This window comes from Pristiophorus japonicus, chromosome 3 (assembly GCF_044704955.1).
Source record: "Pristiophorus japonicus isolate sPriJap1 chromosome 3, sPriJap1.hap1, whole genome shotgun sequence".
Lineage (NCBI taxonomy): Eukaryota > Metazoa > Chordata > Chondrichthyes > Pristiophoridae > Pristiophorus > Pristiophorus japonicus.
Genome location: NC_091979.1, coordinates 215,282,856 through 215,297,270, shown reverse-complemented (window position 1 = coordinate 215,297,270; position 14,415 = coordinate 215,282,856). Strand labels below are relative to the sequence as shown.

Here is a 14,415-nt window from a genome sequence, read left to right as displayed (position 1 = left end):
ACATTCACATAGGATGTCATTTGTGACTAAGTGCTGTCTCAGAGGTGTGACAGGGTGGAAACGTGATTCGAGGAGTTCAAGCATGGAGTTGCAGGAAAGATGGGCTCGGATTTGGAAGGCAACAACATGTTCAAGGACTTTGGAGAGGAAAGGAAAGTTGGAGATGGGATGGTTATTTGCAAGGACAAGAGGGGTCAAGGGTAGGCTTTTTAAGGAGAGGGTGCTGGTGGCAGATTTTACAGTCAGTAATTGGATATATTCCTCCAATTTTCTCACCTTCTCTTCAGAAACCACTGACTCTTGGTGGGGTACAGATTCACGATGTCAGCTGCCTTTTGGATAGTTCATTCAGGCTAGACAAAGATTGAAGTGGTGCTATTCCAATGTGGAGGGTATCACAGCCACGCCTGATTCTATGCTTAAATGACACTCACAAGCATGCCCTTTCCAGTAAGAATCATTGGATAGTGAACGGGAGTGTGAATGCACACTGTTGTTTTTCTCACTTCTTCACTTCGGGTTGCTGAGGCCAGCTGCAATTAACTAATTTAATAATCAATGTTTGATAAAGGAGCTGGAGTGCTCAGCTCTCACTTTTGTAGTTAAACTTGCTGCATCTTTATGAAGTTGCTGTTCTTATGATATCCTAATAAATTCTATAAAATTAATTTTAATTTAACATAGCTAAGTAATTGATTCTCTAATCTCATTGGTCCTCTTGCTCCTGATTCTCTGATCTCATTGGTGCCTCTTGCTCCTGATTCTCTGATCTCATTGGTCCCTCTTGCTCCTGATTCTCTGATCTCATTGGTCCCTCTTGCTCCTGATTCTCTGATCTCATTGGTCCCTCTTGCTCCTGATTCTCTGATCTCATTGGTGCCTCTTGCTCCTGATTCTCTGATCTCATTGGTGCCTCTTGCTCCTGATTCTCTGATCTCATTGGTGCCTCTTGCTCCTGATCTAGAATGCAGATTGTGATGGAGATTCACACCCACTGCGATCAAGCTTCAGGAGGAGCAGGGTATATCAATAGATTTTAATTGAGTGTTGTTTGTGAGTGTATGTGGAGCAATGGCTATCAGGAGGCACCTGTCTGTTATATTACCAAATACAGTTAAACAGGGAGGGTCCATGGAATGTCATTCCTAATTGTGCCATTTTATATTTGACCAGATATGCAGTCTCCCTTATTTACATGTTGCTGCTTAACTCCCAAGTCTGTAAACCCGCTGTGATTTTTTTTTTTAAACCTGGGTCGTACCACAGGAACTTGCTATTGATTAATTATTTGGGACTATGTTTCCGTTCAAACATTAAGTATGAGAAGGGAAAATAAAAGTGGAAAACAAACAGGTCTGCCAGCTTGTGGGAAAAGACTGGTTAATGCATCAGGTATAGACACTGATCAGAGCTACAATTCTCATGAAGCTTTAACCCAGTTTCTCTCTCTCGGGATGTGGAAGACCGTGCTGTGGATTCCCAGATCTGTTCAGTATGAGAGGAAGATTTGGTGGTTAGTAAGTAGCCCTTTCACTGACTGACTTTTTTTCTGTGCTAGGATAATGCCCTGTCATTTGCAGAGACTGTGGGATACCCCTGCTTGCTGAGGCCATCTTACGTCCTAAGGTAAAGTTGTTATTTCTGGGCTCGGGGCTCCACTTTACATCCGCGGCAAGTATCAGCTACATTTTATGTAAGATACCAAACATCCAATCAGTGCACACTTTGGTCACAAAACCGGTTTTGTGTCAGATTGTTGTCCAGTAGCTGTCCCTCCTTCCCTGTCCTGCTGTCCTGTTCTGAAAGTGCTGACTTGCTCACTCAAGTGGCCATTCTTCATGTGTGAACCGAGATGGTGAGTGTCGACAGGCTATCGAACTGTGAAGGGATGTCACAGCCTAGCCCAATGCTACGTGTAGACTCTCTGGCAGGATTCCCAGGATAACCCCCAGCAGCTGGCAGCCCTGCCTGAAGCCAATTGTTTTCCTCAGCTGTGTCTCATAGGAAATAAGGAAAGCAAAGAGAGAGTATGAAAAAAGGTTGGCAAATAAAATCAAGGAAAACCTTGATCGGGGAGAGGGGTTTGAACTGGTGGTTGGTCGTACAGACCAGTGATTATTTTGTGTTTTGAGGAGGTTATGGCGTTGTTGAATAATGGAAGCTGTGTCTTTTATTGTGTATTTAGATTTTCAAAAAGCCTTTCGTCGCACAGTGCTGTGTCTTTGTGGGATTTATGGGCAGGTTTTAGGTTGGACAGGAAATAGGTTATATCGGCTTAGACAAAAGGCACTCATAATGAAGGCCTGGTCAGTCTTGGAGTCACGCAGAGATCCGTGCTCTTTTCCATCTTTTATTACCGATCTGGAATGGAGCAAAGGTTTGCTGTTGACATGCAGATTTAGGTGGATGTTAGGCCGTTGGATGATAAATAGAGACACGTTGCATGAATGGGTCTGACAGATGGCTTTCAATATAGACAAGTCCATGATGGTGCCTTTGGGCTGAGCCAGCTGTGTGGGGGAGGGGCTGAGCCAGCTGTGTGTGTGGGGGGGGGCAGAGCCAGCTGGATGTGGGGGAGGGGGGTGGAACAGCTGTGTGGGGAAGGGGAGGGGGGGTGGGACAGCTGTGTGGGGGAGGGGAAAGGGGGTGGGACGGCTGTGTGGGGGGGGGGGTGGGACAGCTGTGTAGGGGAGGGGGGGTGGGACGGTTGTGTGGGGGAGGGGGGGTGGGACAGTTGTGTGGAGGGGGGGGTGGGACAGCTGTGTGGGGGAGGGGGGGTGGGACAGTTGTGTGGAGGGGGGTGTGGAACGGCTGTGTGGTGGGAGGGGGGGGTGGGATGGCTGTGGGGGGGGTGGGACAGCTGTGTGGGGGAGGGGGGTGGGACGGCTGTGTGGGGGGGGGGTGGGACGTCTGTGTGGGGGAGGGGGGGTGGGACGGCTGTGTGGGGGGAGGGGGGGTTGGGATGGCTGTGTGGGGGGAGGGGGGGTGGGACGGCTGTGTGGGGGGTGGTGAGCCGGCTGTGTGGGGGTGGGACAGCTGTGTGCGGAGAGGGGGAAGTGTGGGACAGCTGTGTGGGACAGCTGTGTGGGGGGAGGGGGGGAGTGTGGGGGATGGGGGGGGAGTGTGGGACAGCTGTGTGGGGGGGAGAGGGGGGTGGGACAGCTGTGTGGGGGAGGGGGGGTGGGACGGCTGTGTGGGGGTGGGACAGCTGTGTGCGGAGAGGGGGAAGTGTGGGACAGCTGTGTGGGGGGAGGGGGGGGGAGTGTGGGGGATGGGGGGAGTGTGGGACAGCTGTGTGGGGGGAGAGGGGGGTGGGACAGCTGTGTGGGGGGAGAGGGGGGTGGGACAGCTGTGTGGGGGAGAGGGGGGTGGGACAGCTGTGTGGGGGGAGAGGGGGGTGGGACAGCTGTGTGGGGGAGGGGGGTGGGACGGCTGTGTGGGGGTGGGACAGCTGTGTGCGGAGAGGGGGAAGTGTGGGACAGCTGTGTGGGGGGGGGGGGGGGGGAGTGTGGGGGATGGGGGGGGGGGGGGAGTGTGGGGGATGGGGGGAGTGTGGGACAGCTGTGTGGGGGGAGAGGGGGGTGGGACAGCTGTGTGGGGGGAGAGGGGGGTGGGACAGCTGTGTGGGGGGAGAGGGGGGTGGGACAGCTGTGTGGGGGGAGAGGGGGGTGGGACAGCTGTGTGGGGGAGGGGGGGTGGGACAGCTGTGTGGGGGGAGAGGGGGGTGGGACAGCTGTGTGGGGGGAGAGGGGGGTGGGACAGCTGTGTGGGGGGAGGGGGGGTGGGACCGCTGTGTGGGGGGAGGGGGGGGGGGAGTGTGTGGGGAGGGGGGAGTGTGGGACAGCTGTGTGGGGGGAGGGGGGGGTGGGACGGCTGAGGGGGGGGGGGGGAGTGTGGGACAGCTGTGTGGGGAAGGGGAGGGGGGGTGGGACGGCTGTGTGGGGAAGGGGAGGGGGGTGGGACGGCTGTGTGGGGGAGGGGGGGTGGGACAGCTGTGTGGGGGGGGGGGTGGGACAGTTGTGTGGGGGAGGGGAGTGGAGGGGGGTGGGACGGCTGTGTGGGGGAGGGGGGGTTGGGACAGCTGTGTGGGGGGAGGGGGAAGTGTGGGACAGCTGTGTGGGGGGAGAGGGGGGAGTGTGGGACAGCTGTGTGGGGGGAGGGGGAAGTGTGGGACAGCTGTGTGGGGGGAGAGGGGGGAGTGTGGGGGATGGGGGGAGTGTGGGACAGCTGTGTGGGGGGAGGGGGGGAGTGTGGGGGAGCTGTGTGGGGGGAGGGGGGGTGGGACCGCTGTGTGGGGGGAGGGGGGGGGAGTGTGTGGGGAGGGGGGAGTGTGGGACAGCTGTGTGGGAAGGAGGGGGGAGTGTGGGACGGCTGTGTGGGGGAGGGGGGGTGGGACGGCTGTGTGGGGGAGGGACGGCTGTGTGGGGGAGGGGGGGTGGGACAGCTGTGTGGGGGGATGGGGGGTGGGACAGCTGTATGGGGGGGTGGGACAGCTGTGTAGGGGGATGGGGGGGTGGGACGGCTGTGTGGGGGGAGGTGGGGTGGGACGGCTGTGTGGGGGAGGGGGGGTGGGACGGCTGTGAGGGGGGGGATGGGACGGCTGTGTGGGGGAGGGGGATGGGACAGCTGTGTGGGGGGAGGGGGACTGTGGGGGGAGGGGTAGTGTGGGACAGCTGTGTGGGGGGAGGCGGGAGGGTGGAACAGCTGTGTGGTGGAGGGGAGGGTGGGACGGCTGTGTGGGGGAGGGGGGGTGGGACGGCTGTGTGGGGGAGGGGAGGTGACGGCTGTGTGGGGGAGGGGGGGTGGGATGGCTGTGTGGGGGAGGGGGGGTGGGATGGCTGTGTGGGGGAGGGGGGGTGGGACGGCTGTGTGGGGGGAGGGGGGATGGGACAGCTGTGTGGGGGGAGAGGGGGGTGGGACAGCTGTGTGGGGGGAGAGGGGGGTGGGACAGCTGTGTGGGGGGAGAGGGGGGTGGGACAGCTGTGTGGGGGAGGGGGGGTGGGACGGCTGTGTGGGGGGAGGGGGGGTCGGACAGCTGTGTGGGGGGAGGGGAGAGTGTGGGACAGCTGTGTGGGGGGAGGGGGGGGAGTGTGGGGGGAGGGGGGAGTGTGGGACAGCTGTGTGGGGGGAGGGGGGGGAATGTGGGGGGAGGGGGGAGTGTGGGACAGCTGTGTGGGGGAGGGGGTGGGACAGCTGTGTGGGGGGAGGGGGGTGGGACAGCTGTGTGGGAGAGGGGGAGGGGGGAGTGTGGGACAGCTTTGGGGGAGGGGAGGGGGGTGGGACAGCTGTGTGGGAGAGGGGGGTGGGACAGCTGTGTGGGGGAGGGGAGGGGGGGTGGGACAGCTGTGTGGGAGAGGGGGGTGGGACAGCTGTGTGGGGGGAGGGGGGATGGGACGGCTGTGTGGGGGGAGGGGGGATGGGACGGCTGTGTGGGGGGAGGGGGGATGGGACAGCTGTGTGGGGGGAGTGTGGGACAGCTGTGTGGGGGGAGCGGGGGAGTGTGGGGGGAGGGGGGAGTGTGGGACAGCTGTGTGGGGGGAAGAGGGGGGTGGGACGGGAGGGGGGTGAGTGTGGGGGGAGGGGGGAGTATGGGACAGCTGTGTTGGGGGAGGGGGGAGTGTGGGACAGCTGTGTGGGGGGATGGGGGTGAGTGTGGCGGGAGGGGGGGGGGGAAGTGTGGGACAGCTATGTGGGGGGAGGGGGGAGTGTGGGACAGCTGTGTGGGGGGAGGGGGGTGGGACAGCTGTGTGGGGGGAGGGGGCTGGGACAGTTGTGTGGGGGGGGGACAGCTGTGTGGGGGAGGGGAGGGGGGGTGGGACGGCTGTGTGGGGGAGGGGGGGGTGGGACGGCTGTGTGGGGGGGGGGGTGGGACGGCTGTGTGGGGGAGGAGGGGTGAGCCGGCTGTGTGGGGGGAGGGGGGGGTCGGACAGCTGTGTGGGGGGAGGGGAGAGTGTGGGACAGCTGTGTGGGGGGAGGGGGGGGGAGTGTGGGGGGAGGGGGGAGTGTGGGACAGCTGTGTGGGGGGAGGGGGGGAATGTGGGGGGAGGGGGGAGTGTGGGACAGCTGTGTGGGGGGAGGGGGTGGGACAGCTGTGTGGGGGGAGGGGGCAGTGTGGGACAGCTGTGTGGGGGGAGGGGGGTGGGACAGCTGTGTGGGAGAGGGGGAGGGGGGAGTGTGGGACAGCTTTGGGGGAGGGGAGGGGAGGGGGGGTGGGACAGCTGTGTGGGTGAGGGGGGGTGGGACAGCTGTGTGGGAGAGGGGGAGGGGGGAGTGTGGGACAGCTTTGGGGGAGGGGAGGGGGGGTGGGACAGCTGTGTGGGAGAGGGGGGTGGGACAGCTGTGTGGGGGAGGGGAGGGGGGGTGGGACAGCTGTGTGGGAGAGGGGGGTGGGACAGCTGTGTGGGGGAGGGGGGACAGCTGTGTGGGGGGAGGGGGCAGTGTGGGACAGCTGTGTGGGGGGAGGGGGGTGGGACAGCTGTGTGGGAGAGGGGGGTGGGACAGCTGTGTGGGGGGAGGGGGAGGGGGGAGTGTGGGACAACTTTGGGGGAGTGGAGGGGGGTGGGACGGCTGTGTGGGGGAGGGGGTGTGGGACGGCTGCGTGGGGGAGGGGGGGTGGGACGGCTGTGTGGGGGGGTGGGACGGCTGTGTGGGGGAGGGGGTGTGGGACGGCTGCGTGGTGGAGGGAGGGTGGGATGGCTGGGTGGGGGGAGGGGGAGGTGGAACGGCTGTGTGGGGGAGGCGGATGGGACAGCTGTGTGGGGGGAGGGGGAGTGTGGGACAGCTGTGTGGGGGGAGGGGGGGGGGGGAGTGTGGACTGTGGGACAGCTGTGTGGGGGGAGGGGGGGGGAGTGTGGGGGGAGTGTGGGACAGCTGTGTGGGGGGAGGGGGAGGGTGGCACAGCTGTGTGGTGGAGGGGAGGGTGGGACGGCTGTGTGGGGGGAGGGGGGAGTGTGGGACAGCTGTGTGGGGGGAGGGGGGTGGGACAGCTGTGTGGGGGGAGGGGGGTAGGACAGCTGTGGGGGGAGGGGGGAGTGTGGGACAGCTGTGTGGGGGAGGGGGGTGTGGGACAGCTGTGTGGGGGGAGGGGGGAGTGTGGGATAGCTGTGTGGGGGGAGGGGGAGTGTGGGACAGCTGTGTGGGGGGAGGGGGGAGTGTGGGACAGCTGTGTGGGGGAGGGGGGGTGGGACAGCTGTGTGGGGGGAGGGGGGAGTGTGGGATAGCTGTGTGGGGGGAGTGGGGGTGGGACTGCTGTGTGGGGGGAGTGGGGGTGGGACAGCTGTGTGGGGGAGGGGGAGTGTGGGACAGCTGTGTGGGGGGAGTGGGGGTGGGACTGCTGTGTGGGGGGAGTGGGGGTGGGACTGCTGTGTGGGGGAGGGGGAGTGTGGGACAGCTGTGTTGGGGGAGTGGGGGTGGGACAGCTGTGTGGGGGAGGGGGAGTGTGGGACAGCTGTGTGGGGGGAGTGGGGGTGGGACAGCTGTGTGGGGGAGGGGGAGTGTGGGACAGCTGTGTTGGGGGAGGGGGGAGTGTGGGATAGCTGTGTGGGGGAGGGGGGTGGGACAGCTGTGTGGGGAGGGGGGAGTGTGGGACAGCTGTGTCGGGGAGGGGGGAGTGTGGGACAGCTGTGTGGGAGGAGGGGGGAGTGTGGGACAGCTGTGTTGGGGAGGGGGGGTGGGACAGCTGTGTGGGGGGAGGGGGGAGTGTGGGATAGCTGTGTGGGGGAGGGGGGTGGGACAGCTGTGTGGGGAGGGGGGAGTGTGGGACAGCTGTGTCGGGGAGGGGGGAGTGTGGGACAGCTGTGTGGGGGGAGGGGGGAGTGTGGGATAGCTGTGTGGGGGAGGGGGGTGGGACAGCTGTGTGGGGAGGGGGGAGTGTGGGACAGCTGTGTCGGGGAGGGGGGAGTGTGGGATAGCTGTGTGGGGGGAGTGGGGGTGGGACTGCTGTGTGGGGGAGGGGGAGTGTGGGACAGCTGTGTGGGGGGAGTGGGGGTGGGACTGCTGTGTGGGGGAGGGGGAGTGTGGGACAGCTGTGTGGGGGGAGTGGGGGTGGGACTGCTGTGTGGGGGAGGGGGAGTGTGGGACAGCTGTGTGGGGGGAGTGGGGGTGGGACTGCTGTGTGGGGGAGGGGGAGTGTGGGACAGCTGTGTGGGGGGAGGGGGGACTGTGGGATAGCTGTGTGGGGGAGGGGGGTGGGACAGCTGTGTGGGGAGGGGGGAGTGTGGGACAGCTGTGTCGGGGAGGGGGGAGTGTGGGACAGCTGTGTGGGAGGAGGGGGGAGTGTGGGACAGCTGTGTTGGGGAGGGGGGGTGGGACAGCTGTGTGGGGAAGGGGGGGTGGGACGGCTGTGTGGGGGAGGGGGGATGGGACAGCTGTGTGGGGGGAGGAGGAGTGTGCGGGGAGGGGTAGTGTTGGACAGCTGTGTGGGGGGAGGCAGGAGGGTGGGACAGCTGTGTGGTGGAGGGGAGGGTGGGACGGCTGTGTGGGGGAGGGGGTGTGGGGGGAGAGGTGAGTGTGGGACAGCTGTGTGGGGGGAGGGGGGAGTGTGGGACAGCTGTGTGGGGGAGGGGGGAGTGTGGGACAGCTGTGTGGGGGAGGGGGAGTGTGGGACAGCTGTGTTGGGGGAGGGGGGAGTGTGGGACAGCTGTGTGGGGGGAGGGGGGTAAGCCGGCTGTGTGGGGGGAGGGGGGAGTGTGGGACAGCTGTGTGGGGGGGGGACAGCTGTGTGGGGGGAGGGGGGTGGGACAGCTGTGTGGGGGAGGGGGAGTGTGGGACAGCTGTGTGGGGGGGGGCAGCTGTGTGGGGCGAGGGGGAGGGGTGGGACAGCTGTGTGGGGGAGAGGGAGTGTGGGACAGCTGTGTGGGGCGAGGGGGAGGGGTGGGACAGCTGTGTGGGGGAGAGGGAGTGTGGGACAGCTGTGTGGGGGAGGGGTGAAGTTTAGCAGCCAGTCACTGGATGAGACCAGTGACAACGTGTGGAGGTTTGACGCCAGTGTTTCATTTTGTTGTTCCAGTGGTTCAGCGATGAACGTGGCTCACGATGCAGTGGAAATGAAGAAATTCTTAGCGGAAGCAGCCCGTGTCTCTCCGGTACCTCCCCCCCCCCCCCCACCCCACCGACCGGCCACCTCCACCGCCCCCCCCCCCTCCATATATATACCTCAATCAACTCTCCCCCTCGGTGGTCTCTGTTACAAAGAAGCCAGCCTGTCCAATCTTTCCCCATAGATCAGGGGAGGAGGAATGTGGGGGCGGGGGGGGAGCGGCTGTCTGGGGAGAAGGATGGGGAGGATGTGGGCTGGGGAGAAGGATGGGGAGGATGTGGGCTGGGGAGAAGGATGGGGAGGATGTGGGCTGGGGAGAAGGATGGGGAGGCTGTGGGCTGGGGAGAAGGATGGGGAGGATGTGGGCTGGGGAGAAGGATGGGGAGGATGTGGGCTGGGGAGAAGGACGGGGAGGATGTGGGCTGCGGGGGGTGCTGTCTGGGGAGAAGGATGGGGAGGATGTGGGCTGCGGGGGGTGCTGTCTGGGGAGAAGGATGGGGAGGATGTGGGCTGCGGGGGGTTCTGTCTGGGGAGAAGGACGGGGAGGATGTGGGCTGCGGGGGGTTCTGTCTGGGGAGAAGGACGGGGAGGATGTGGGCTGCGGGGGGTTCTGTCTGGGGAGAAGGACGGGGAGGATGTGGGCTGCGGGGGGTGCTGTCTGGGGAGAAGGATGGGGAGGATGTGGGCTGCGGGGGGTGCTGTCTGGGGAGAAGGACGGGGAGGATGTGGGCTGCGGGGGGTGCTGTCTGGGGAGAAGGATGGGGAGGTTGTGGGCTGCGGGGGGTGCTATCTGGGGAGAAGGATGGGGAGGATGTGGGGGGATCTGGGGAGGAGGATTGTGGGGAGGGGGGGTTTTGGGGAGGAGGGGGTTGGGTATATACGCCTGACCGGGTTAGGTCTTTGTAATGTATTTGCTTAATGGTTCCTTTGTTTGAGAATTGCTATTAAGAACTAGTTGGTTTATTAACAAAGGTTTAATGATCACACTACACAGTACCAGTGAGATTTGAATTCTGGTTCTCCTGATTAGTAACAACCACTACACTACTGTAGTCCGTACTGCCAACATCACTCTCAAAGAATTGTCACTTTGCTGTTAGAACCTTCAGCCAGCACTGATCCCGTAGAAAGTGTCAGGAAGAACATTGGGAGGGAGGGAGGGAGGGAGGAAGACCAATGCTGCAAAGTCCGATGGCAGTGGTGCACATTTCCTGTTTGATGGCTCTAATAATTGCCATTTAAAGGGACGCTGCCTTTAATGTGTTTCGTTCTCCTACAAATGTTAGGCTTGTTTTCGCCCAGCAGCCCAGCCAAATGCTGACCCAACGCAGCAGATACTGAAATCCATGAATTCCTGTACAGAATTAGCAGCATTGGGCTAGATATCTGAGCTCACCTTAACTGCCCTTGGGAAACAGGACTTCAGTCCCAAACCAGCTGAAACCTGAATCAGGCTACTTTCATATTCCTTAGCAGTTCAATTCTGAATACATGTTCAGTTAAATCAATCCAAGTAAAAAGGCCTTCCTTAACACTTGGGTTGCTCAGAATCAGAGCACCTACTGACCTCAGTCACTCAGCAATTGCTGCAGGTTGTGAGCATGGAAAAGAAGCACATGCTTTAATGTTGTTTCTGTGTCATCAAGTCTTGACATACCCATCACACAGTTGACACTGCACAGCCAATGACAGTAGCCGGTCTTTGCTGGGTCTCTGAACTCCATCGTTAGATTTTTAATTGGCTCACACTTGGCTGAGGTACTGAAGGACAGCTGGTGTCTGTGGAACTATAACCAAACAAGAGGCTGCACAAGATGGAGAACTTGCACAAAAGAGAGCCATTCCTGGTAAAATTCATTTGTTTGGAAATTCCCAAGAAGGTTCAGCTCTGCTCACACAAAACTATCTCTTCTGTTGCCTGCAGGAACACCCAGTTGTCATCACCAAATTTGTTGAAGGGGCCAGAGAGGTTGAAGTTGATGCAGTTTCAAAGGAAGGGAAGGTAAGAATAATATTTAATGAGCCAATGTTCAATCTGACTAGAACACAATGCGGCAGTTGAGCACGTGGCCAGGCTTCAGTTGCCAAGCCCTCGTTTGCCATAAGAACGTAAGAAATAGGAGCAGGAGTAGGCCATACGTCCCCTCGAGCCTGCTCCGCCATTTAATACGATCATGGCTGATCTAATCATGGACTCAGGTCCACTTCCCTGCCCGCTCCCCATAACCTTTTATTCCATTATTGGTTCAGAAACTGTCTATCTCTGTTTTAAATTTATTCAATGACCCAGCTCTCTGAGGCAGCGAATTCCACAGATTTCCAACCTCTGAGAGACGAAATTCCTCCTCATCTGTTTTAAATGGGTGGCCCCTTATTCTAAGATTATGTCCCCTAGTTCTAGTCTCCCCCATCAGTGGAAACATCCTCTCTGCATCCACATTGTCAAGCCCCCTCATAATCTTATACGTTTCGATAAGATCACCTCTCATTCTTCCTCATACATGAACCCCCTCATCTCTGGAATCAACCAAGTGAACCTTCACTGAACAGCCTCCAATGCAAGTATATCCTTCCTTAAATACGGAGATCAAAACTGCACACAGTACGCTAGGTGTGGCCTCACCAATACCCTGTACAGTTGTAGCAGGACTTCCCTGCTTTATACTCTATCCCCATTGCAGTAAAGGCCAAGATTCCATTGACCTTCCTGATCACTTGCTGTACCTGCATACCAACCTTTTGTGTTTCATGCACCAGGACCCCCAGGTCTCGCTGTACTGCAGCACTTTACAATTTTTCTCAATTTAAATAATAACTTGCACTTTGATTTTTTTTTTCTACCAAAGTGCATAACCTTACACTTTCAAACATTATACTCCATCTGCCAAATTTTTGCCCATTCACTTAGCCTGTCTCTGTCCTTTTGCAGGTTTTTCGTGTCCTCTTCACACAGTGCTTTTCCTCCCATCTTTGTATCGTCAGCAAAGTTGGCTATGTTACACTCGGTCCCTTCATCCAAGTTAATTTAGATTGTAAATAGTTGGGGTCCTAGCACTGATCCCTGCGGCACTCCACTAGTTACTGATTGCCCACCCGAGAATGGACCATTTACCCTGACTCTCTGTTAGTTAGCTAATCCTCTATCCATGTTACTACCAACCCTGTGAACTTTTATCTTGTGCAGTATCCTTTTGGGCTCCATTTTCCCCAAAGCTTTTTTTTGGCTTACTTGAAGAGTTACGCCAGATTTTTTGGGGCCCAAGTATGTCCCCAAAAAATGTTCTAAGTTTCGCCGTTGGAGTTCTTCATTTTGGCGTCGCCTAACCTGTCCTTTAGTTTTGGGGGTGGAGCCTTGATCTGCGTGAAAAAGATCGGGCTGCCATGGTAACTAGGGACACAATGCGAGCTGAGGCTGCAAAGTGACACATACAGCCAGCTCCCACCACATTAAAAGAATTGAAAAACACATAGCAGCAACTTACCTCCAACCCCGCCCGAAGGACTTGCTGGTCCGGTCCAATTCTCGGTCCCCAGTCTCTCGCGCTCTCTCTCTCTCGCGCTCTCTCTCTCTCCCCCGCGCGCGCACGCTCGCTCTCTCGCGCTCGCTCTCTCGCGCTCTCTCTCTCTCTCGCGCTCTCTCTCTCGCGCTCTCTCTCTCGCGCGCTCTCTCTCTCTCTCTCTCTCTCTTGCGCTCTCTCTCTCTCTCTCGCGCTCTCTCTCTCGCTCGCTCTCTCTCGCGCTCTCTCTTGCGCTCTCGCGCTCTCTCTCTCGCGCTCTCTCGCTCTCTCTCTCGTGCGCTTGCGCGCTCTCAATGGGACCGGACAGCCTTCAGGCGGGATTTGAGGTAAGTTGCGGCTATGTGTTTTTCAATTCTTTGTGTGTCCGGGCACCTGCTGCGCCGATTTCCTTACTTGCGGCAATTTATTTAACTCTCCGCACAGGTTTTCTGGAGAGGCCATATATGTTGGCCTAAGCAGAACTGGAGTAACTCTCAGCTGGCCAAACTTCCATAAATGACCAGAATTGGCGCGGGTGGCTGGTAACGCCCCCTTTGGCTGAAAAAAAAACTGACCTAAAAAAATCGTAACTGAGTTACACTGGTGCAAATTCATTGGGGAAACTCTGTTTTTTCAACTTAGGCCAAAAAAAACAGCGCAAATCATGGGGAAAATTGAACCCTTTGTGTGGCACCTTGTCAAGTGCCTTCCGGAAGTCCAAATATACCACATCCACTGGTTCCCCTTTTATCCACCCTGTTCGTTACATCCTCAAAGAATTCCAGCAAATTTATCAAACATGACTTCCCCTTCATAAATCCATGCTGACTTTGCCTGACCGAATTTTGCTTTTCCGAATGTCCTGCTACTGCTTCTTTAATAATGGGCTCCAATATTTTCCCAACCACAGATGTTCGGCTAACTGGTCTATAGTTTCCTGCTTTTTGTCTGCCTCCTTTTTTAAATAGGGGTGTTACATTTGCAGTTTTCCAATCTGCTGGGACCTCCCCAGAATCCAGGGAATTTTGGTAAATTACAACCAATGCATCCACTATCCCTGCCGCTACTTCTCTTAAGACTGTAGGATGCAAACCATCAGGTCCAGGGGATTTATCTGCCTTTAGTCCCATTATCTTACCTCCTTAGTGATACTCATTAGTACAGAAGACCCAACCAGCCCATTAATGCCTGTTTCTTCCACACACCAGATTAAAATATGTTCTATCACAGTATCACAGACCCACACATATTAAAATGTGGCATAGTCTCAATGTGTGCAAAATTCGGATCTGTAGCGCCTGCTTTTTGTACATTGAGTGCCCTTAGAGCGCCAAAATGGCATCCACGGCAGGCGTGCACACTTGTTGGGTGAATCGGGCCAGATGCCATATTAGTGAGGACCTTGGTGTGCGCGCAGTGAACCTACGCCGGAATTATGCAGAGGTGGCAGACCATGACGTCAATCAGTGTGCAATGCTGATTTGGTGCCTGCACTGGCATTTTGGAGCTCAACGCTCCAGCTAATGCACTCTCAAGCTCGCACAGCTGAGCACATGTTCAGCAGCAGGAAGGACCCCCACCAGCGCGACTGAGAGGAATCATTAACTACTTACAGGTTAGTTGCTGGTTGATTTTTTCTGGCTGTTGCTACGATTGTACAAGTGTTTGGCGCTTTCTATAGTTGTTTCAAGTTGTCAAAATTTACAGGGAGTGGTGTGGCAGGTGCTGAAGGAGTTTTGCTGACCTGCACAAACCAGTTACTCCCAGACATGGGTGCACTAGTAGGCCTTTCTCTTGGAATCGATCATGACTGGGAGAATGAGCAGAGGCCATGCAGAGCAGGACAAGCTGCTAGAAGAGGGGGGAGGGGGAGAAGGGCCA

At 58.5% G+C, this 14,415-nt stretch overlaps 1 protein-coding gene across 2 annotated transcripts in view; it reads left to right on the top strand.

Annotated features, from left to right (window-relative positions):
- cps1 (carbamoyl-phosphate synthase 1, mitochondrial) overlaps positions 1-14,415 on the top strand; it is a 217,824-nt gene that overhangs the window by 167,707 nt on the left and 35,702 nt on the right. For both annotated transcript variants that reach the window (XM_070876254.1, XM_070876252.1), the window contains 3 exons: positions 1,559-1,626; positions 9,008-9,083; positions 10,962-11,039. In XM_070876254.1, coding sequence (XP_070732355.1) covers positions 1,559-1,626; positions 9,008-9,083; positions 10,962-11,039 — 222 coding nt within the window. The remainder of the gene's footprint in view (positions 1-1,558; positions 1,627-9,007; positions 9,084-10,961; positions 11,040-14,415) is intronic.